Source organism: Centroberyx affinis, unplaced genomic scaffold (assembly GCF_046629955.1).
Source record: "Centroberyx affinis isolate AG114_WGS23_722 - 3 ecotype Tasmania unplaced genomic scaffold, CSIRO-AGI_Caff_v1 ptg000284l_1, whole genome shotgun sequence".
In the NCBI taxonomy this organism is placed as follows: domain Eukaryota; kingdom Metazoa; phylum Chordata; class Actinopteri; order Beryciformes; family Berycidae; genus Centroberyx; species Centroberyx affinis.
Genome location: NW_027278963.1, coordinates 1 through 23,510, shown reverse-complemented (window position 1 = coordinate 23,510; position 23,510 = coordinate 1). Strand labels below are relative to the sequence as shown.

Genomic DNA, 23,510 nt, shown 5'->3' with positions numbered 1-23,510 from the left:
TCGAGATATCACATCACAAACCGCCGAGTGCTTTGTTTCCATCTCCCAATAAGCTTGTACATTGGGCTGTACTAACCCCATGTGCATGTACATACCCAGAATTTGCTCAATTTCTTTGGTATTTGTGTTCACTGACTTTCCTTCTTTCTGCACACTGTACAAGTTTGTTTGTTCTGCAATTTCCTGTACTATTTCGTCAGTCACAAAACTTCTGAAATACATGTATGGTGTCTGGTCAAGCCTGTCTTCTGAGTCTTCCTCAACACATTCATCAAATTCAACAGCTGGAGGTTCAAATTGGGTTTTTTTCCACTGATACTCTTTCCTTTTCACTTTGCCCCTTGCTGACTGCTTTGTTGTTGTCCTGTATTGTTGTTGGGCCCTCGACTTCTGAGCTTGTCTGGTCGACACTTTCATCTTGCAAGTCTTCCTCATCACTACTATCTGAGCTTCCCTCAGTACACATTGCAGTAGGTGTCCATTCCTCATCATCATCATCATCATCTTCCCCTAACTGCTCCATGTCACTTGCATCGCCATCCATAATCATCTTCAGGGCATCTTCAACACTGAACTTTTTTGCCATCTAAAAAATACACACCAAAAACAAATTATTGTGTATTTCTATTCTGAATTGGTCAGTTTTTAGTGAAAATCAATGAGCAAAAGACAATTATTAGCAAGTGAGCCATGGCAACATCCAACTAGTCATCGATCATCTGATACAGCAGGTTGCATATATAAAAAATACAACATAGGCTATAAATATCTCAATTTATACTCTAAATATATCTAATTATGTCATTTAAACCTTTAATTAGTTTACTTAAATAACCAAAAGAGTGTATGTTGCTTTATGGAATGCATAATGCATGAAATGCAATAAAAAAACGATTGACGGATTTACAGATAAATTACCTTATATACCTGCTGTATCTAATTTGATACACACATTTCCAACACGATTTTACTATAAAATAAGTTACAAAATATTAAGTAATTATACGTTGCATCAATACAGTAGATATTCATATTGAAGTATCAGTAACAATTTGAATATTTTTCTTACCTTAACATTTTCAAAATTGGCAAAAATATCCCTGCAAAATCACATTTGGGTCACTGACTGACGGCGTCCATTTTGGATGTCTCAATTGAAGGCCCTCTGGGGCATGCCTTCTGCCCCCTGGTAGATTATCTGTGCACTGCATGTATCTGATTGTATACATCAGGTTTTTCAGGAAAAACCTATCACACTGATGATGTAGAGGTCTCAAAAACTCATGTATCAAATATGATTCACTTGGCGTTATAGGGTTAATACACACTATGTTGCCTTAATCTCTGGGTGACTGATTTAACAAGATCCGCAACTAGTCAGAAGTCAGCAGATTGTATGTTTAGTTACAGATCCAGCACTAAGAGGAAACTGGAATGATTTCAGACAAGCTAAGCTGGAGTTTGAATCAGTAGCTCAGAGGAATAAACTGTTTCAAGAGCCCTTTGAGATTGTGGTTCACAACCGCAGTTCTTTGTGTTCGTTTCATGTTAATTAATTCTGTGTTCCCGGTCCAAAATGACCGCCCCATTATAGCTGATTATAAATCCATAATAATACATATATTATAACCTAATGTTGTGTTAGATCTTTTTATCAACTTAAGTTCTTGTGAACATTACAAGTTTTGAACTTCTATTTGCTATTTATGGCCTGTAGGCCTCACTGACCTGAGCTCATTCAACTCGTTTTTGAGTAAAAAAACATAATGTATGGATTATTTTGACTATAACAAATACTCAGATGAAACATATTGTGCTATTTATGACAGACTACTTTGTGTCAAAGTTTAACAAGGACATTTGTTTTGAATTTTTAAATAGTGGCACAAAATAACATCTGTTGTGTTCCTGGTCAAAACTGACCGGTATGATTTTATTAGTAAAGAAAGGACATATGCCCAAAACTACACATGAAAACTTTACTGCATCTTCACTGTCAGTTTCTTGGCCTCTCTCCTCCTCACCAGTGTCATGATCAAAGATAAGATCAAGAGCCTCACATACAGTGTATTGTTTGGTCATTGTGTTGCCACAGAATGAATTGTGAGCAAGGCGTAAAAAAGGTTTATATACCAGAGCTGTGAGAAAAGTTTAATATATTATTGAAACAATGTTGCGATTGTGAGAATGCCAACAGGTGTGGTTCCCGTTGGGGAAAGATTCTACTGGGGAAAGGTTCCCGTGGGGGTTGCCATGGAAGCCAAGAAGGGGAGTAAGGAGTGTGTGTGTGTGTGTGTGTGTGTGTGTGTGTGTGTGTGTGTGTGTGTGTGTGTGTGTGTGTGTGCTCAAACACACATACATGTGGGAGTCTGGGAGAGGAAGTGTGCCCATCTGATGAATGGTCATGTGCCTGAACTCAATTTTATACACTAATTGTAGTCTCACCCATTCATTTCTAATGACCGGTCATTTTTGACCGGAAACACAACAGGTGTACAAAAGTTAAATAAAACACCCAAAATTTAATGAAAAATATCAAAATTTATTTTGAGTGTTCAGATGCCCTGTGTGGACAAAGTCATGGAACCTTATGACAATCATATTAAATGAACTACATTTTTCAGAGAGAAAACTTGTAAATCGGTCCAATTCGACCGGAACACAACAGGAGGGTTAAGTTATTTTCTTTTTTTGAGAGCCACTATCCAGAGACTTTGAGAGAACAAGTTCAGAAACTGAGCCCTCTGAGATAAATAGACACACAACATTGCTGAGGTCCTGCCTTTGATACCAGCCAGCATCTAGAGGTAAGGTTGAAAATCTCTCAGAAAACAGAAAAGTGGCTCAAAGCCCTGGACAGTTACATGAAGGTTTTCAGAATTGTTGGTTCAAGCCTTTACTTGAACCAACAACTTTTGAAAGCCAACATTCCAAGTAAAGAATAAAAAGCTCTTGCCCCGCTCCCGACCTTCCACAGATCCAACAGGAGGAGGTTATGAAAGAGAAAGCCACGCCCAGCTGAAGCTTTACTAACATGTCAAGGTTTAAAAATGTTGGAAATATTTTGCCATTTCATGATGAGTGCATTAGAAACACAAGTAGCCACCGCCTACCTATCGGTGAAAAAATTTTACTCCTGTTTGTATCTTCTCAAAGTGTATTCTATCTGCATTTTATATAGTATGTATGCCATGTCTACGTATTACTACGTGTCTCTCCACATATTGTGTCAATTACAAGCAGTATCTGTGTCTGCATATTGCACACGTCTATGTAACTGCCTGCAGAAGTCAGTATGTATTATGCCCCTGACAGTAGCCAGGACAGTAGTCTGTTGTCATGTATTTCTTAGCAACTGCCTGTAGGAGCCAGTATGTACATATCTGTATTTGTTTGGCACGACCTATAGGAGCCAGTATATGTGCTTTGTCAGCCAGTGTCTTTACCAGTCATGTTCAAGACACTGCAGACTGTTTTTTTTTTAGCAATAACAGATCTAGTTAGTGATAGATAAACCAGCTGCTTATCCTATTGAGCTATTTCTGAGTTTTGGCTGTTTCATCATCTTATTTCTACAAGTGTTCACACAATATAAAAGTGAGAGCTAAAGCCAAAGACTATACATTTCCCTCATCAGCTTATTTATATGTGTTCAAACTACTGATGATCGAGTGTATCACTGCATTTTTGGGCAACAACCACACTGCTTGTACCTTACTTTCATCAGCTTATAATTGTTAACATTTCTGAACATGAAAACATGAAAAGACATGAGGTTTGAATATTCAGGTTCAAACTACATTTGCATTAGGGAGCGTTTGGTCTGAGGGAAATGTAGGTTTTATCCTGTATTCATCCCACAGGCAATATTCTAATGTGCAGGTGAAAATTATTTTAGTTATGATTAACATATTAACTGCAACAATAGTTAATGTGATTGAGATTAAGTATTTGAATGTGTTTCTTGCATTCCCCTTCCCCCCAATAAAGACACAAAAAAAAAATCAGCATTTGCTCTAGACAGTATTTATTCATTCTCCAAACATTTAGCAACCAATCAACATTCAGGGCATTCTCTCTCTCTCAACACACACACACACACACACACACACACACACACACACAAAAAGTGCAGACATTAGACAATGACATTTATACAGCACTGTCTATGAAAGATAGGCAACATGAAGAGCAAAAGTGCCAAATATTGCACGTTATAAAAGGTAGATGCAACTCCGCAGGAAGAAACTAAAACGAGGTAACAGTTGATAATGGAGAACTTACACACGTTTCTGGGGATATGAACTTCCACTTTTACAGCAAAATCCAACTCTTGATCTGAATCCAACAAGTGCTCTTAATCTGAATGGATAAAAGTTACGGTTATTGAATACTGTGAAATTTTCACCTACGTTTATGTTAATGAATGAATGCCAAGGGGTATAAAATCCTCAGGTAAAAAATTACAAAACTTTTACCAAGTAGATTTCTCGGTAGTCTGTTTTGGTTTGACATTATCATTCAGCAACACGTTCTTATGCATGTTGTGGAGAGAACAAAAACAAGAGCATGGCCTAAATAGCTGCAGAATGAGTGTTTCACAATGTCACCTCAGATCTCAGGTCAAATGTTATTGCTTCCCTGCTCTCAAAAGAAAACCAAAATCCATCTTTTACTTTAAATGACTGTTTAACATTAGGCCATACCTGAGAATGGTGGATTATCACATCAGAAAATGATGAACATTTCACTGATAAAAAGTAAACAAAATTAAACTGGAAATCTAAATAATGGAAAGGTATCCAAAATAACCACAGACCTACTCCTGTGTTATGAGCGAGTTATTGCTTGGAAGCAGCTATTGTATCAGCCCGACTGAGATATTTGTTCTTAGAGGCAATTACGTACAGCAAATTACAAAAACCACACAAAATCATGTTCTTTTCCACCAAGTGATAAATTAGCATTCAATTCCAAAACCACAACTAAAAGCTTAAACCCAGCAGTGTCCCCAAGAGAGCTTAGTTTGATGTTTCACGAGTCTCAGGAGCAGTCGGTGAAGGTGGTCACCATGTTCCCCCTGCGCTGGGTCACTGTCCTGCAGTGCTGTTTCCCCGAGCCCTGGAACCTGCTCCCAGTCCTGGAGCTGTGCGCGTCGAAGGAGAACATCTTCTCCAAGTCCTCGAACACATCATCAAAGAGTCCTCCTCCTCCTCCGCCGAAGCCCCCCTGCTGGAACTGTCTCTTGTGCCTGTTCATGGCCTCCTGGTGGCTGTCAAACTGTCTCTTTTGGTGGGCGTGGGCGTGGGCGTGGGCGTGGGAATGGGAGTGGGAGTGGAAGTGGTGTTGTTGCTGGTGTCGTTGCTGGTGACTAAACGGTTCAAAGTCTTTGAACATGTCATCGAAGTTGAAGTTGAAGGACTGGAAGTGCTGATGGAAGTCGTAGCTGTCACTGCCTCTTCCTCCTCCTCCATGGCCCTCCCCAGGTGAGGGACCGTGACCAAACTGGTCATACTGTCGCCTCCTCTTATCATCCGACAGCGTCTCATAGGCTGGCAAAGACAAAAAAAAACAGGTATCACTCATTGTTTCTGGTGCGTAGACAGGCTGATAAGTAAGAAATGATCATTCAACTTGCTACAACATACACATAAGCCTGATGTAACAAGCTTGACAATAAGGAAGAATCTGCCTCCATCAAATGGTGACAACACTATCCACTCACCCTCTGCTATTTCTCTGAACGTGGACTCGGCGTCCGGGCTCTTGTTTCTGTCAGGGTGATACTTCAAGGCCAGCTTATGGAAAGCCTTCTTGATCTGGCGCTCAGAGGCATCTTTAGGCACCCCCAGTATGTCGTAGTAGTCTCTCTTAGCCAGGATGAACTCTGTGATCAGCAGAATATACACCGCAAGCAGAAGCACGGACTGGGCTGTGGCCATACTGGTGGTTTCTTCACCTCACCCCTTGCGCTGTGGAGAGAGAGAGCAGTTTGACAGCTCAACTAACAGACTTTCACACGGCTCTGAATGTGAAAAACGAACATTACGCACTATAAAGACACTCAAAGCTGATTTTCAAAGTCAATGCTTGGACAAAAACTTCCAAAATTACCTGTGAACAGCCAGAATAAAGGTTACATGACGTTTTACTACAGCTAACGTTACGTTGCTAGCTAGCTTAACAGAGGGACGTCAGACTCTGACAATGCCAACTCACTGTTTTGATAGAACAACAGGGCAACGACTTGGGGAAGCCCAGTCAAAACATTGTTATTTACACTCTGCGGTGTTGCTCTAAAGGCAAATGAAACACTCTTAACAAGTAATGCGTCTCCGAACAAATAAAAACGGTGTGCTTACCTGGAGTCGCAGTGACAAACACCCCGGGGATACTTCTATCAGCCACCGACTGCTCCAGCTGATTGGAAACGAAAGCTAGCAAATGTTGACGAGTCGCATTCCTGAGCTGTAACACCACGACTCGCAACGCCATTGGTCCGTTTCTTCACCCAGTGACTCAGATCAATGTGATTGGTGGATACAACGAGCACGGGGAGCTCTCGCGTATACAGACGAAGCGAGAGCAAGGAGGTTCTAGAGCGAGAGCTATATCCTTTGCTTACTTCCGCCTTCGCTCAAACTATATTACACAAACTAGACCTATTCTTTTTTTGCTGAGAGGCGAGCGTTTACTGCGAGGGATTATTTCATTTAACCAAACAGCATAATGTTTAAGATCTTAGGTCTTAGGCTATGAGGCATGTCTTCGAATTAGTCAAAAATATTCTTTAGCATGTGTGTAGTATGGTAATGGTAATGTATGATAATTGTAATGAATATTCATGTTGTGTTTGCATAAAATAGCTGCTTAATGCAGTAGCAGTAGCTATCCTGATCCATATTTGTTTATCCTCCTGCTAACTAATCTGACCATTATAAATTTAGACGGTTGTACGCAAGCGCAAGATAATTTCCCGCCCTCACGTCGGTCCGGGGGCTTTCCATAGGCTGCAATAGGATGTGAACTATCTTGATATGTAAATGTAAGCTCTTTGGACACTGTTGCCGAGTGTGCCGTGACGGTACGTCCGCTGCATTGACCACCACAACCCGGAAGTAACAGTTTGTGTGTATGCTGTGCATTTTCAAAATTTTAGCCACAAACTTGCCTGTCTAATGCATTTTCATGTCGTTTCTCGCTAGATATGCCTCGGTACTGCGCGGTTAAAGTTTGCAGAAACCGCGGGGGAACGGCATCTAAACAAGAGAACAAGAGAATTAGCTTTTATCCGTATGTTTTCTTTTTCCTCTGCTGTGTCTCTGAGCTGAAATGTTTGTTTAGTTTAGCTAGTAGCGCCAATTTTGCCGCACTGGCTATCATCACTGCTAGCTATCCAACGTTAGTCAAAGCAGTATTAAAGGAATAGTAGTAGGAGGATAGCATTTTGTCAGAAATAGCTCGCTAGTAAACGCAATGCAACTATGATGAGGTGTTAAATATTGTTTTGTTTGCGGGACAAGGGGGTGGGGCAGTTAGTGACTAGAGGGAATGTGGAGTAAAAAATAATAACAACGCAGCACTGAAATTGTATTGAGACTCTTCAACAGTTTGAGTTTCAAACCAATGTCTTGCTTTAATTTTCCCCTATTTGTCCCTCAAAGCTTCCCCTTGCAAGACAAGCCCAGGCTACAGAGATGGGTGGACAACATGAAGCGAGAGGAGTGGACCCCAAGTCGCCATCAGTACTTGTGCAGCGAGCACTTCACAGAGGACAGCTTCGATATCCGATGGGGTATTCGCTACCTGAAGAACACCGCCATCCCCACCATTTTCCCTTCCCTGCAAGATGTATGGGTCTGTCTTCTGTTTCCCTCTTCAAACATCCATCAAAGCTCCATTATAGACATGTAATCTGTTTGAGCGCTGTGCTAGTGCTTGCTGATTTTGCATGAATCAAAAAATAAACAGGAAGTACCTTGAATGCAAAAAGTAAGTTCATTAATGCTCCATGTAAGCGCACAAATGAACAAAAGCACATAAGTGAGCAAGTGATGAACACAAAACACTTATATACATGCAGCTATATGCAACGCTATTCAAACTCAAAGCTTGCTTTTGTTCATTTGTGCGCTTATATAGAGCATTAATGAACTTATTTTTTGCATTCAATCTACTTCCTATCTGTTTATTTTTTTGATTAATCTTTGTGCTACCTTAGAACACCTTTCCCCACTGTTTTTTTATGTGGATACCTGATTTTGCATGAACAGATGATGATCCCATTCCAATGATTGCTCCTTTTCTTTTGTCTCAGGAGGGTGAGAAAAAAGTCCCCACCAGTAAAAAGAACCCCAGAACCAAAAGCAGGACATGTGACATTGACACTGAGCCCACCAGGTCCGACTCCCCTCCTAATAAGAGGCCGCTCATTTTGACCAGGACGTCCAAAGCGGCGCAGCCAACCACGACAACAAACAACCTCCTTTCTGAAGACGGAGACATGACAGATCCCATTCAAGTAGGTCTGTTTGGACTGCCGCTGGTCTCGGACACCGGCGCCTCCTCTAACGTGTCACTCAGCGAGGCGTTGCTCTCAGAGATTCAGACAGCTGCTTGTGAGCTGCCAGGTGACAGCGGTATGCTAACGGCGTCCTGCCTTACGCTGTCCCACGGTGACGACCTCCAATCCCAAGGGGAGACGGACCCAACTGTGACCGTGTTGTGCTGCGAATCGCTGGGCCCCTTCTCCGACGGTGAGGCCACAGTGGACACGGCTGCCCTCCAAGCAGCATTGGGCCAGGCTTTTAGCTTTGTTCCTGTGGAAATAATCAAGGGGGAATCTGCAGACTGCGTCCTGGAGGACAGAGGACCCGCCGAGGGAGAGCACGTTTGTGTTTACGAGCACTCGTACTGCAGACCGGACACGGACAAAGAGCAGCTCTGGAGTAAGATCTTGAGTTTGCATGCTAAGATCTTAGAACTGGACCGCAGGGAGGAGAGCACTGTGGCCAAAATCCGCACTCTGGAGAGCGAGATAATACACCTGAAGAGGGACAGTGCTGTTTTTAAAGAGAAGCAGAAGGTGCTAGAAGATTATATATCATCCATATTGCTCTGATGTTGCAAGTGATTGACAGTTATGGACTCCTGAATGAGACTGGGGATGTGCTTGTATTTTAGTTGTTGCTATTGATTCACAGTGAGCCACATTCACAGACATGTTGCACTAATGCTACCATCTTCTGAACGTATTTTACTCTATTCCTCACAGAATTATTCTTACTGACAATTGAAAAAAACAACATATTTCCATCTTTCAATTATAACTCTCATCTTCTGGATGTCTCCACATGGTGGCACTGTGTGACCATCTTCATAGAAAGCATTTCAAATCTTAATGGAAGCATTGATTCTCAGTGGCTTGTTGCTGTTACAGCTCTTCTGTATCCATGTCTTGCCGTTTTGTGTCCTTACGGTTTCTTCATGAATGGAAATCAGATGTCACTAATACATTTCCTAACTTATTTATTGGTCTTCTGCTGTTGTGCTTTTATTAAAGTAATGCAGCCAAATAGACAGCCTATTGTATTGTATTTTATCATCATTTTCTGAACTTGTGTATGAAAACCTGTGCATGAAAATTGTTTTTGTTACAGTTAGCTAGTACTGTATTTGCATTATGTGTTATTTCATCAGTCAGTGGACTTTATCAGTGTCAATGACATTCATTATTTGAACAGTAAATATACTGCCTCAAGTCTGAAACATCAAGTTTTAATTTTGATGTGATACACAGTTGACAAAATCACTACGTCTAAAACTGAGGTATTCACTTGACTGGAGCAGTATTTCATACTATGTTAGCACACATCGTCAATGTTTCTGAGAGCCACAACAGCAGCCATCACAGTTGTAATGATGCAGACTACAGTGTCCTTGAATCACTAACAATCATGTCCTTGCAAGCTCATGTATTTCTATGTTGCACTTGATTTCCAGTGCCAACCTGTTATTCTGCAATCCTAGGCAAGTCTAAAATATGCTGCTATAAATTAAAAACATAAAACATTACACCAATGTGGATATTTTAATGTAGAACACACTTATAAAATATACTATAAATCCTTTATGTATTTCTATAATCGCTTCTCAGGGTAATATGTCTGCGTTCACCACATTCATGGTGATTTTGTATATATACTGTATATACAGTATGTACTGTATATCTCCCATGAAGACATGAAATGGGACCAGCCGTAGGCCTATGATTTGTCTCCCCTTTTCAACCCTTAGGCTCTGATTTAGTCACAAGTGTGTTGTCCAACTGTGATGCCTAATCCTGTTTGAAATGGCTGTCTAGAAAGGAAATCGCCACAGGCTGTCTGCACCTTCGCAAGCCTGGGCAAAGAATTTGTGGTACAATGTGGAGTGGATTGGTGAAACAATGTTAAACATCTATTCCCACCCACACTTCGGAGGAAAGTAGGAATCCATTGTCTGTCATCATTGTCACTGTGTCATCATCGTCTGCTAGTAAACCATATCTGATGGATGAACATTGATGGAAATTTGAGATTGAGATTGAGATTGCCTCTTGAGCAGTGCAAATCTGCAGCCAATAAGATGCACCGTATCTATTTTCCCATTCAAAATCATTCATGACACATGAGAAAAACAAGCCTGGTGTCAGTGTATTACCTCTGAAAGGCTTTATCACACACACAATTTCTCTTGTCTGGAAAAGGGAATGCCCATTAATTACATTGTTTTAATGGCGTTTCTGTGTGTTTGTATGTGCAAATGCAATGATTTCTAATTTGCTACCCTTTTTTCATTGTCTTCCAAACTGTGTGTGTGTGTGTGTGTGCACCTGTGGGCTCATCTTTGAACAAAAACTTTAGAGAGTCTTTGCTAATAGGAAAATGTGTGGACTGCAGGCAGAATAAATTGGTTTAGAATAAATCTAGACTAAATCACAAAATGATGGATTGCACTCAGGAAAGGATTTGTACATAAAATATGGTTTCAAATGACTCCAGGGTGTTTCATCACTTGCAAAGGTTGCAGGATGACACGTTATGTTTGCGACTTTATTTCCCTGGTGATGAATGACACTGGGTTCTGCTGCACTATCAACGATTAAGAGAACGGATTCCCAAAATTATTAATGAAACAACTTTGTTGTAGTCGTGTAGCTCTGCATCTCTGAGTGACAGCAAAGTGCCATCTCAGTGCATTAGGGGACTAATGGAGGCTCTGGGGACCAGATCCTGATCTCAAAGTACAGTGTACTGTAGTAATAACACTCGCCAAACTTACAAAGTGCTTTGCAACCAAGCAGAAACAAAATTAAAAATTGATATTGATCAATAAAACAGAGCAATATTCCCCGCCGCAGGGAAAGATGAATAACTGGAAAAAATGAATAAAGCCAAAGATTACAGAAAGGCCTTATGATAAAAGTAAGTTTTGAGAAGTGATTTAAAAGATGAAAATCTACTAAAGCTCAGCTGCCTTCAATTCTACTCAGGTGGTGCAATGAAGAAAAGTTTTTTTTTTGTTTTTTTTATCTGTGCAGTAGAAACAAATTAGATGTATTTTGTAGTAACAGGTTTCCCTTGCTGTTGCAGGTATGTTGGAAAGGAGCTTGATGATACTGTAACTAATGGAGGGTCATTACTGATTTATTATAATGAAGATCAGGTACAGTATCTTTTTTTTTTTCGGTGTTGCGTTTAGTTAGTTTGCTTATTTGCACAGTGATAATACATAGAAGCAAAGTAATACAACCAGAAATTAAAGATTTAAATAAATAGTTTGTGCAGGAGAGAAAAAAACACAAAAACATCTCACCTCAAAACAAACAAAAGAAAGAAACCTACCAACAAACAAACAGAACAAAAACAAATCAAATGGGTGCGTGGATTTGTAGATGATTTGTAGCCAACAATATTTGTCTCTGTAGATTGTGTATAGTATAAAAAAAATCAGGCTTATATCTTTCAAATGTATTCATGTTTGTTGTTTTTTTTTTTTTTTATGGTTTATTATTATCTTATAATCCTTAGGTGCTGTATTAATGACAGTATTGCACATTGTAAAGTAAAAACAAAGTAGTAGTAAAACAAAAGCCAATCACAAAAGCCTTAGTTAGTTAATTATAATATGCACACTTTAAGTCACTGTGCCGATTAGTTTATTCTGGTAAATGTTTCAATTTGAGATGCCAATGGAGGTTGAAAACAAGATATGAAAATATGTTTTGAGGTTGCTGAATTAATACACAATTATTCAGAACACTGACACTTAAGCTACACTTAACTGGCAAAACTGTACTTCACAAATACTGCATGAGGCCAACAGGAATTCACAACCCACAAAACAACCTCTTCAGTAATAGGAACCCACATGTGTAGACGAACTGGCATGACACTCATCAGGTAAACTTCTATTTTTTATCATAAAATTTCAGTCCTCTTGAAGTATTTTTTTTACAAATCATCCTGTAACGTCAGTCCTCCTGACATCAGATGTTCTGTTTCTTCTCAATGAAACTTATCTTTCTCTGCTCTCTGTTAATTTGATAAAGAAAGCTGAAACTAGAGCTGAATATGGTGCAGGGTGGTCATGCAGGGATCCAAGATGAAGGCGCTGTGTCATTTGTATTGTCTGCAGATTGTCTGTTTCTTTCCTTGTGGTTTCCATTGCCAATGTTTTGTTATTTTACACATACTGTATATTCTGAGCTCCAAATCATATATGACTCATCTGTCAACTGTCTACTAATGTTTAACCATATTCTAACCCTCTAAGAGTGTGATCTCTTTGTTTGACAAGTTGTGGTAGTTTTATATTACGACGCTTATGCTGATATAGATTTAAACACAACATCAGTGATGGAACTTTGGTTCTCTGTGCTTTGGGTTTGTCACCATCAAACATCTTCATCCACAGACATGTTCATGAAACATCTGTGTTTCACTCTGTTACATCTTGCAGCTCTGGCTTTATTTATTTATTTATTTATTTTAGCTGTAGTAGAGGTATATCCAAGGGTTGGTGCAGCTGTTGAGACTGGCAAGCAACATGATGATGACAAACACTGGACCTAAGAGAGAGAGAGAGAGAGAGAGAGAGAGAGAGAGAGAGAGAGAGAGAGAGAAATATGTGAACAAACACAAATATACACTGGGTCATCCAGGGCTTGCAAAACACTGTGTCATTTAATCTCTGAGATGGGCCATTAATTTGGCATGATAAAATGTCATTCATTCATTCATTCATTCATTCATTCATATACACAATGACACCAATGTAGATCATCAAGGAGACATTTAAGCTTTACAATAAGTGATTGCACTGAGGCAGTTTGGTCTGTAAACTACTGTCTGATGTGCAGCGCTATAAAGAAAGAATTGGAAAGGTGGCTGAGACATTCTTCAGATTTTCTGGGCATAAGGTGCAGAACTGATACCTTATTTGAATAAAAAGCTAGGTTGGACATAAAAGAATAAACAAACTGTCTTGTTCAATGATAATAAATCAGCAGACTATTCCAGACTATACTCCAAAATCACATCACATTTTAGGATATTTTTCCTCTGGCTCATTAAGAATGCTGTCCGTTTTCATAAATACTGATCAGACCTTAAATTCTGAGTGGTATTTCCCCACACACAGGCTCAGTAGGCTACACTCATTTTAGAGGTGATCTTGGCATCCCCAAGTCCTCCAGTAACATGAGGAACAGTTATATTTCACTATTATTTAATTCACTAGAGGTCAGCACAATGAGAGAATGGATAAGGATGACTTTTGTTTTTAGGTTTCACTCTCCATACAGACAGTTATGCAATTCTGAGTGAGTTTGGATACTGGAGTTTGGATACTGGAAGAAGTTTGGAATGTCTGCTTTAAACAGTACAATGATGCCATGCTTTCAATTCAAATAGCCTATGTCCACACTAACCTTTTGTAGGCGCGCTGCTTGGGCTCCAGGCAGACCACAGCTGGACAACAAAGAACGGGCTCCAGCAAACTGTGTATACCATTATTATAACAAATGTCATTTTCACCGTCTTCAGCATCGCGCTGGACACCCCCTTGGTGCCCGTGCGTCCCGCCTGCAGCGCCTTCCTCTTCATATTGAAGTAGATGCTTGTGCATATTCTTATTTGGCAATATAGTAGAATGGCGGCGGGGAGGGCAAACACCGACAGAGTGATCCAGCTGATGTATATCCTGCTCCCCCACGGTTCAATAAATGTTGCCCAGCAGTCGTACTGGTTCTCCTCCACCTCTTGGAGAGAGAAGATGAACAGCTGCGGTGTGCTGAAGGCGAGGGAGACCAGCCACGCCGCGCCGATGGAGAGGTACCTCCGAAATGAGCCCTTGAAGAAGGAAACCATCGGCTTGCAGACCGCATGGTAGCGGTCTATGGTCATAGCCACTATCATGTATGTAGAGGCAAACATGCCGACCACCTGCAGGTATTTCACGGACCGGCACAGAAAGTCGGTGCCTCTGAACCTGTGCGTAATTTCAATGGAGAGCTGCGGTAAGACTTGGAAGAAAGCGACCACCAGATCCGCCAAGCACATGTGCAGCAGGAACAGCTGGGTCCTCGTGTTTCTCTTTCGCTTCTTCCAAAGTGTGCCTAAAAAGAACAGATTCCCACACGTGGCAAGCACGAAAATCAATCCCAGAACTGCAGCTCTGATGAGCGCAAAACGCCCATGCACTTCTCCATCCACCTTTGTTGGCTTTTCGGTGTTGTTGCCGCTGTGATTCATTTGAGCGCTAATTTTTCCCTCCTTTCCTTCGATTTTGCTGTAACTTCTGGGTTCAATTAACGTTATTTTCCGGTACATTTTTGGAGATGTTTGATTAACGCCATGCTGGCCCAGAGACAGTCCTACAAATCCTCCTCCTCCACAGCAACAAGTGTTTCACTCTGGCCGAACGAGCTGCTTTGATAAGTGGGGGCCATCAATTTGTAGGAGAGGCAGGACCATCCACTCTGTTCTGAATGACAGTGTCTGGCCTGTACTTTAGTGTATCAATTGAGACACACTTTTGTCACAAAGTGTTGCTCAAAATAACATTCACAACAACCATCCATTCTTCCAAAACACGAAATTTCCCCATTTGAATAACACATATTGATCCTATGTGACATTATGTTTAAAACGCAGTGTCAAGTCCACCTGACTAGGAACAAGCATCTCAAATCATCATTTGATTCGATTCAAACTTTATTGGAAATTTGGTGTGCAGACAGGATTCACAATGAAAACACACAACTGATACAAATACCATGATGTCACAACAAAACAATAATGGAACTACATTTATACAGCACATACTGTAGTATCTAAAAGCAGAGTTTAAAAAGTGCTTTACAGAGAGACATCTAAAAGGATAAAAAGGCAAATAAATAAAACATTACAAAATATAAAGGTATAAAGTGCATTTTAAAAAGTGATTTAAAAGATTAATTAGCTAGCCTAAGCTCCTCTGGCCATTTACATAAAAATGCATTGGAATTATTGATAACGAGTCTCGCGTCATTCAGCAAAAAGAACACATAAGAACATGTGAGAAACATGGTAGAAAAAGGACAAAGACACGTGAGAAATAAAATAAAAGCATGATAAAACATAAAACATATGCAGCAGTACATGCATGGCAAAAGTGCACCTTTAGTCACCTGTAGTCTTGAGCAGAGACTGCAGGACAGAAGAGCTCTGACCAAGAGTATCAGACTGTGTTGTGGCTCACTAGGGGATTAAACAAGCTGCTTTGTAGCTAGGGGCCAGACTCAGCCTTAACTTTATCAATATAATCTTAAAATCAGAATCTACATCATAACCAGCGATACTAAAATTGGGGATATGGTCTCTTCGTTGGGCACCAGTTCAAATCTTAGCTGCTGCATTCTTGATGTGTTGGAGACTAGAGAGGGACTTTTAACTGAGGGAGGAGCAGACAGGGTTGTAGTAGTCTAAACAAGAACATATAAATGCATGGATGACCTCCTCTGAATCTATAGAGGATAAAAATTGATTGTTTTTTTTTTTTTATATTTCTCTCAGTTTCCAGTTTCCGTCCTCTCTGCTCTTCAAAAGTCAAGGCACTGTCAAAAATCACTTCTGAGTTTCTGTCCACTGTGTTGGAGTCTGATAGACTGGACTCATTTAGATTGAGATGTAAAAAATTTGAGACGTCAAGCACTTAATATCTATGCGACAATCCTTAATAATATTGCCTGCCTAGCAACGGAAAGAGACATTATGTTTACTGAGTGATGTTGCTGATGGAGAGCATGTGGAGAGAGAAGAGGACGAGGCTCAGAATTGAGCGTTGTGGATCTCTACAGGTGATGATTACTGAGAAGATGATGAATTTTCTTTCAGGACAGAGAAGGCGCTATGGGAAAGATTGGATCTGAGCCAGCTCAGTGCTGAGCCTGACATGGCACCCAGTGCCGAATGCAGTCAATTAAAATAACATGATCTACTGTGTCAAATGTTGCATTAAGATTTAAAAGCATTAGTATCAAACATTCTCTAGTATCCACTGTTAAAAGGAGGTCATTAGTTACCGTAAAGGAAAAAATCCACCCCAAAACATTTCAACACCCTGCAGTTCTGGGCCCATTTTGCTGTTTGGTGGGGTATTTTTCTTATTCCCACCGATAACTGGCCAAACGTAGATGATCTGATGCAGCCACAATGGAATTTGATAGCAGAAAATGTGTCCGCTATCTAAAACATTGACGGTAAATGTCAGGTTTTGGTTGTCAGTCCCTCAGAATCAAAGAGCAAGGGCTTCTTTCTAGAGCCGCCATTTTGCACCGACGTTCAACACTCATACAGGGAGAAATGCATCGTAGAAGCAGAGATAGAGAAACCAATTTCTCCACCAACAGTAGCCTCAATAGACAATAATGTAGTGGTTCCATAAGATATATTGTGTTTTGAGTAAGGGGTCTAAGCTTTTCCAAGTCAAGAATGGTTGAACATGTGTGATTACCTCACCAGTGTTTTCAGGGGAGGCCTTGATAGTAATGGCACAATAAACGCCTCTGAGAATTTGATTGCAGAGGTGGAGGTAAAAATGTTAGAGCGGAGAGGTGAACAAGAGTTGGAGGTAGAGTGATGTAATAGTGCATTGAATACAATTGCCTCACAGTCTGACACAAACATATCTTTTGTCTCAACATTACTTAGGATTGGACCAGAAGACAACACTTGATGAAGAGTATGTCCCTTTAAATGTAAAGGCCACTTTGCTAATTTAGCAAGGGTTTTTTAGACTCAGTATGGTTCAAGCAATTGTGATGGTCAACTGACATTTATACTGAAATTACAAAATACTGTAATTATATTTTCTAGTATGTCATTATGTGAGACCGGAGGCAGAATGATATCATAGTTAATCTTGGGGGGGTCAGTAAACTAAAACATGTAGTAAGGGAGGCCAAGCATTTATAAGGAAAGTGGGTAATTCAAAAGAAGAAATAGTACCGAAGTAAATAGGACAGCATTTGATGTAACTTTATTGAGCAACAGCTACTCTGCCACAGTGCCACCATTATAGCCTGGTAAATTCAATCAATGGGGCAGAATCACCCAGACTCAACCACGTTTTCTAAAACACAATTATATAAAATAATAAAATCAAGATAGCTAAAAGACTTGTTAATGAGATTCATTACATTCAGTCAACCAAACCTGACAGCTGAAACAGAGGTGGATTGAAGGCTGTCAAGGAAAATAAATTAGGTTGTTTATATTTCTGGCTGTGTTCACTGCATGAAACCCCATTAAAAGCACATAAGAAACTACATATAGCATACAGAAAAAAAGACCAGACAAGGAGTCAATAGTTCATGCAGCACAATAAAAAGTCGTTTATCAGTACAAAATCCAAGATTATTGCACATTCTGCTCACTGAGCTGCATAATGCACCTATGAGATGGGTATGAGTTGGGTTTAATATGGATAGATTGTCTTGGGTCTCGAGTTTTCCTGCCGAATCATTTTTGAAGCGTGTAGAACAGCGTATCTTAGCGTGAGCAATTCAACCAATCGAGGCCTGTCACGGAACGTGTGGAGAGCGGTTACCAATGGATACAAGGGACATAATCACCATGATGGAGGTGAGACATACAAAAGGAGAGATTATAACATTATCACGCTTCACCCCTGACAAAACAAATGAAACATGTTACATTTCTAGGTGATGGTAGGGTGTTCACATTGAGAGGTGATGGTGTTACAGTGTGTGCTTTTGTTGTCACTCCTGCAGCATGCTGTTATGTCCATCACAGCCACCGGTAACCCCACTCCGAACATTGTGTGACAGGTTTCTCTTGCCTGGGGTAAAGTGGAAAGAAGCTGTTTGTGCTCAGCAGCAGGGCAGTTCATATTTTACCTGAGAGAGTTGCAGGCTGCTGTGTCTGTTTTGGGGCTTACGAAACACACTGGCACCTTCAGTAGCTTGAGAGAGTGCTATTCCTACTCTTTATTATTATATTATAAATAACATAGTGTAGTAAATACTAAAACTAATTTGTTGCACTATTTTTTTTCTTTTACAGAGGATCCATATTCTTATATTTCTTATATTTTTATTTTCTTTCTTTTCTTAGAGCTTTACTATGACCTGATTATGACTATTCTATTTTCTATGCATAGACCATGATTACTACCATATTGCAATTACCATACGATACGATACGGATTTGTTATGCATCAAAGCAACTCAGTTTTAAAAAGGAAATACACATAATACACTGGGTAATCACACAATATTGCACATAAAACATATAATCACACTACACTCACTATACAATTTTTCAAACCTGACTTAGACTGTGGAATATTTCCAGAGATTTGAGGAGTCTGTGGAGCTGCATGGAGGTGTTTTATGGCTCTATCAAAAGAGGTGATTTTTTAAGTGGACCACTTTGCACGGGTAGGTGTTTCACTTCTAAGAAACCACATGAATGAGGCCCTTTTGAAAAGCCACACAGGCACTCCCACACCTATTAACCTTTAGCAGGGAAGCCACCTACCTGGATCTGAGGAATGATAGACGTATGATTATCATTACCACCTGACCCACCGGTATGTTCACACAGCACTGGAGTGCACTGGAGTGCCACGAAAATCAAGCCCACGTGAGAATAATAGGTGATCTTATATAACACAACTTTTGCAGGCTATGATTCAGTCTGTTTCTTCTTGCCTGCTAGATGATAGGCATGTGAACTGCTGTGCCTGCATTCCCACTGCTGATTATGTTCATGTATTTGTGCCCTGTGCTCATTGTAACACTGCTGTGCCGCCCCACGCCCAGCAATTTATGAACAAATGCCTTGCACAACTGGGGATGATTGACAACAAGTGTGTGTGTGTGTTCAGAAAGAGAGAGAGAGGGAGGGAGACAGAATCAAATTAATGAGTATGTAGTTCATAGTGCATTGTAATAGGAATTGCATGGCATCATACAACCTCCATGGATATGAATTCTGGCATTCAGGCATCCTGCTGCTCAGAGACACATTTTCAAGATCATGCAGATGTTACTCTTTCTCATATAATGTGAGTCAGAGTCATTGTTTTATAGGTGCTAACTGAAATCGACACAGACTGAGACCATGGGAAGTTAAAATCGTTTTTCATCATATTACCCAAGTAAACAGGCCATTGCCTTCATGAAGTCTGTGTGAAATCACTGATTACTTCAAGCCAAGAACAGCCCTGCCTGAGATCTTGCAAACCTAAACGCCTCATGCAGACACATTCTGCTGTTTTCTAGCTATAGTAATCTGTTCTACAAACAAATGGTCATAGGAATAAATTAACAATAGCATATTTTACATGGAATTCAGTGACTTTTACACAAAACTCAAATTCCAGTGTGACAATGGTATGCAAGTGCTGCTCTCCATGGTGCTGAAATAGTCAACTTACCTGGTGACTTTTAAGTAACAGTATTCAGACTGACCTCAGTGTAAAGGGCTATAAAATGGTATTTGTAATATTGTACATGCTATTGATATTGGATGTCAATATTTTAATCGTTATTTCTCACTCTGCAATAAAAATATATGTACATCTTATCCCAAAGATATTTTTGCCGACATCTAGTGTCAAAAATAAATCTTACGGTGCACGTTACGTCACTTCCTCTCTTCTTCCTGTTTATTTTTTTCTAGGCGGCACCACACTAAATGAAACGTTTCAATAAGATAAAAGGGGCCCGTGTTTCGTAAGGTAAGATGATGACAATTGTTTTATTTGGCATCACATGAACTGACAACGTGATATCCAGCTGTTAGCTAGACTGGTGGTTAATATGAGTTTGTTGCTCAGTGGGCACATTGGCAAATGCCTGGCTAGCTAGCTAGCTTCACCTGCCCGGTGTATTCTGTAATACAGGGGTGTGTGTAGGTCCTAAAACGCATCGAAACGAAGGGGCTTTCATGTCTTGAATATGTTTAAATAAAGCATTTTAAATCCTAAATTAATTCCGAGGTCTTGAAAATGTTGCGGTTTCCTTGATGTTCTATAGCATTTCCAGTGACAAATGGGACCTGCTCTGATAAGTATATGCAGTTTGTGCAGTTCTTATTTCAGTAGCGAAATTGGTTTTATAATTCATTTGAACTGAAACTGAAATGTCTTAGCTAACATGTTTGATGAAACTTGCAGACATCCTGTTACATAGCTTTAAGTTTGTTTAGAAGTCCAGTATGCTATAGAGCAAAGACTTGCTCTCAACGACGTCCGTCAACCACTTCTCTCTGAACCTGGTTTTCCCTGGCGTGTGCACCAGCTTGTTGGACTCCACCACGAAGGACACCTCCACCGGTGAAGTCTCGGGTTTCGCCTTGGATATGTCGATGACGAAGTAGACACAAACTGTCCCCTTGGGAATAGGCCTCCGCGGGGTCGGGATGCTCCAGCAGGCCCGATAGTGGTGGAAGGTGTGGTGCTCCTCTTCGTCTGTCCGGAGGAAGTCCAGACTGAAAAGCCAGCCGGGATGCACTTCCCAGGTGCGCATATACTCCTCGATCTGCTGCTTTCCCACGTCTACGGTGAAGTCCTTGCAAGTGACCCAGTTGACATTTCTTGTCTCATAGTCGGGAAGGTTATCCTCTAACGTCTTAATGACCGCAAGGCGTGCTCTTTCCAGCGCGTTGTTTACAAGTTCATCCACTGTGGCACTCAGACTGGATGGCGGTCGATCTTCTTCCATTTTGCCCTTTCTCTATCTCTCTGCTGCATGAGATACTGTTATCTGAGATCTAGTCGAATGCCCTCCTTTCACAACTGTTCAGCAATAACTTGCAAAGGTGATGAAAATATCAGTGTACAGTACTTTTAAAGACTGAAGGGTTTAAGTTGTTATTTTGTGGAAGTAAGCATTAAATATCCAGTGTTGTTGTTTTGGGAGGTTGCTATGGCTACTATGGAAGGGGAGTATGGGTAGAAGGGCTGATGGAGCCCTCTGTTGGCCCTCTTTTCACTTACAGTGTATCACATTGATTTCCAATAAAATAAAAGGGGGTTTCTTTCTTTTTATATTATCTGTGCTGACTATCTCTTGAAATTATTTATATTCCATTTTTTTTTCAGATAACAGTGGACCAGAATTTTCCACCCAAATGAAAATCCTACGAAACCCACTGTAGCCTGTGGGATGTTGCCTACCAGGATGGTACATTATTTCACATGGTCACCGCAAGCATAGTCCGTAGGCCTGACTACTGTTATACAGCTTTCAACCCACCATTGATGTTCCCTGTGAGCCAGCAGACGCATGTCGCGGATCAGGACCACGCTGGACAGCGTCACCAAGGCGGTTGGCAGCACTGACCTCATCTCCAAGATCTCCCGCTTCAAGCCTAGTAGTGCTATGGTTGGAGGTGCCCATGCGGACAAGGCTGTGGTCAAAGCAGAGCCTGTAGCCTCCAACAACACAGATACTGCCACGCCAGTTGAAGCCAGCGAAACCACCATGAAACCAGAAGAAGACCAGAAGAAAGTACTAGAGGAAGAGTCGGACAAGCAACAGCAGCGAGTTACAGAAAAGCCTTTTGTTGCCACCAAGACGTCCAAACCCAGTTTAGCGGCAGCGGCTAGTGCGTCTGCAGCGAGCTCTTCCTCGACCGTGGCCAAACAGACTTTGCAGCTGTTTCACCCGGCAGCTCTCTCAGCCAACATGGACGAGACCTACAACACTCTGGCTCAGCACGTCAACAGTTACTTTGGCACCAGCACACACACACAGTGGGACGACGACTACGACAGGCTGCAGCAGCAGCAGCAGCACAGTGAAGGGGAAGCTCCTGTTTCTGAGCCTGTCCTCGACCCTGCACCTCAGAGCACCGAAGACCACATTCCTATTTTGTCTCCAGTGGCAGAGGCTAAGTCTATTGAAACAGCTACTACCTCTCCTCCCCCTCCCCCTGCCCCCGAGAATGTCACCCCTCCGACAGAGATCCCCTCTTCAGATACCTCTGCAACAGAAAGTGCGGCTCAGTCCGCCCCTGTGCCTTCTACCTCCCCTAAGAAAGGCTTCACCCATTATCTGTCCTACCCTCGGCCCAGCGTCCAGGCGTTCGTCGGCAGCTACATCGCACCACTGGTCCCCAAGTTCAGAAGCGATTCCAAAAGCATAACAGCCGAGAAAGATAAGTCTCCGTCGTCCGCTGTGGAAGAGGCCGGTGAGAAGCCAGAGGAGAAGACAGAGAGTGAGGAGGAGAAAACAGAGAAGGCCAAGCAACTGCGGCTGACTCAAAGAGAGAAGGTAGGATACTCATGTAGGTTCTAATCCAGTGCTGGCAGCAATCATTAGTTAAGTGTGATAAAACACAGAAGTGAAGTGGCGGCAAAACACAGAAAGAAAAGGGGAAAATACAATAAGTGCAAGTGAGACAAAAAAAACAACAACTCAAAAACAAGATGATAAGAACATCTATGCTTCTGTCTATTTCCACTGAACTGTTTGGGTTTTGGACTGTTGGTGGTTTCTGAATTTATAGAGATTAGCCTATTGTTTACTATGATTTCACCTATTACATCCATTTCAGTCATTCAGGAGAGATGTAGGTGAAGGGGAGGAGACAGTCTAAAGGATTTTTAAGCCGTGAGAAAATGGAGGAAGTGATTGTGCAAAAGGGCATGCAATTCAATGTAACAGTGTTCCTTGCAAATCTGGAAACATGGAAAATCTATTTGATAATTCCAATTTACAGGTTTTCAAAAGTTTGGGAATTCCACAAAGAGTTTGGAAATGGATGGAAAAATATTACTGTTCAGTTCCAATATATAGCCTAATGAATGTACCAAATATTAGTCATCTTCCTGACATTGAGTTGCAGTCCCTTTTGCACAATCCACATCTCAGTTGTCTCAAAGCTTAAAAATCCTTCTCTAACTCGTCTGCTTCTCTTTATCTGCATCTCCTCCTTTGTGATTGGAATAGAATT

The 23,510-nt window shown here is 41.0% G+C and overlaps 5 protein-coding genes across 6 annotated transcripts; 2 read left to right on the top strand and 3 right to left on the bottom strand.

Annotated features, from left to right (window-relative positions):
• Nucleotides 1-4,019: 4,019 nt before the first annotated feature.
• On the bottom strand, nt 4,020-6,431 carry LOC139640096 (dnaJ homolog subfamily B member 9-like). The gene is made up of 3 exons (XM_071514265.1): nt 6,363-6,431; nt 5,726-5,972; nt 4,020-5,552 (listed from the first exon to the last, which is right to left on the bottom strand). Exons 2-3 carry the CDS (start codon nt 5,940-5,942, stop codon nt 5,044-5,046), a joined length of 726 nt encoding a protein of 241 aa, XP_071370366.1. The 5' UTR covers nt 5,943-5,972; nt 6,363-6,431; the 3' UTR covers nt 4,020-5,043.
• Nucleotides 6,432-7,126: 695 nt separating this feature from the next.
• LOC139640070 (THAP domain-containing protein 5-like) lies at nt 7,127-10,026 on the top strand. 2 transcript variants are annotated; one of them, XM_071514244.1, is made up of 3 exons: nt 7,127-7,293; nt 7,665-7,851; nt 8,318-10,026. In XM_071514244.1, exons 1-3 carry the CDS (start codon nt 7,208-7,210, stop codon nt 9,119-9,121), a joined length of 1,077 nt encoding a protein of 358 aa, XP_071370345.1. In that variant the 5' UTR covers nt 7,127-7,207; the 3' UTR covers nt 9,122-10,026. The 2 variants fall into 2 exon arrangements, with proteins under 2 accessions (XP_071370345.1, XP_071370338.1); XM_071514237.1 differs by having other exon boundaries at nt 7,665-7,857.
• Nucleotides 10,027-12,984: 2,958 nt separating this feature from the next.
• Nucleotides 12,985-14,795, bottom strand: avpr2l (arginine vasopressin receptor 2, like). Its single transcript, XM_071514255.1, has 2 exons — nt 13,973-14,795; nt 12,985-13,111 (listed from the first exon to the last, which is right to left on the bottom strand). The coding sequence occupies exons 1-2, from the start codon at nt 14,793-14,795 to the stop codon at nt 13,032-13,034; spliced, it is 903 nt and encodes a 300-aa protein (XP_071370356.1). The 3' UTR covers nt 12,985-13,031.
• A 5,442-nt stretch (nt 14,796-20,237) lies between these two features.
• On the top strand, nt 20,238-22,828 carry LOC139640061 (calcium-independent phospholipase A2-gamma-like; the record flags this gene model as incomplete). Its single annotated transcript, XM_071514225.1, has 2 exons — nt 20,238-20,289; nt 21,655-22,828. A coding segment is annotated over exon 2 (990 nt), but the record flags the coding sequence as incomplete, so codon positions are not given.
• Nucleotides 20,756-21,274, bottom strand: akap14 (A-kinase anchoring protein 14). The gene has a single exon (XM_071514287.1). The coding sequence runs from the start codon at nt 21,272-21,274 to the stop codon at nt 20,756-20,758; it is 519 nt and encodes a 172-aa protein (XP_071370388.1).
• Nucleotides 22,829-23,510: the final 682 nt, after the last annotated feature.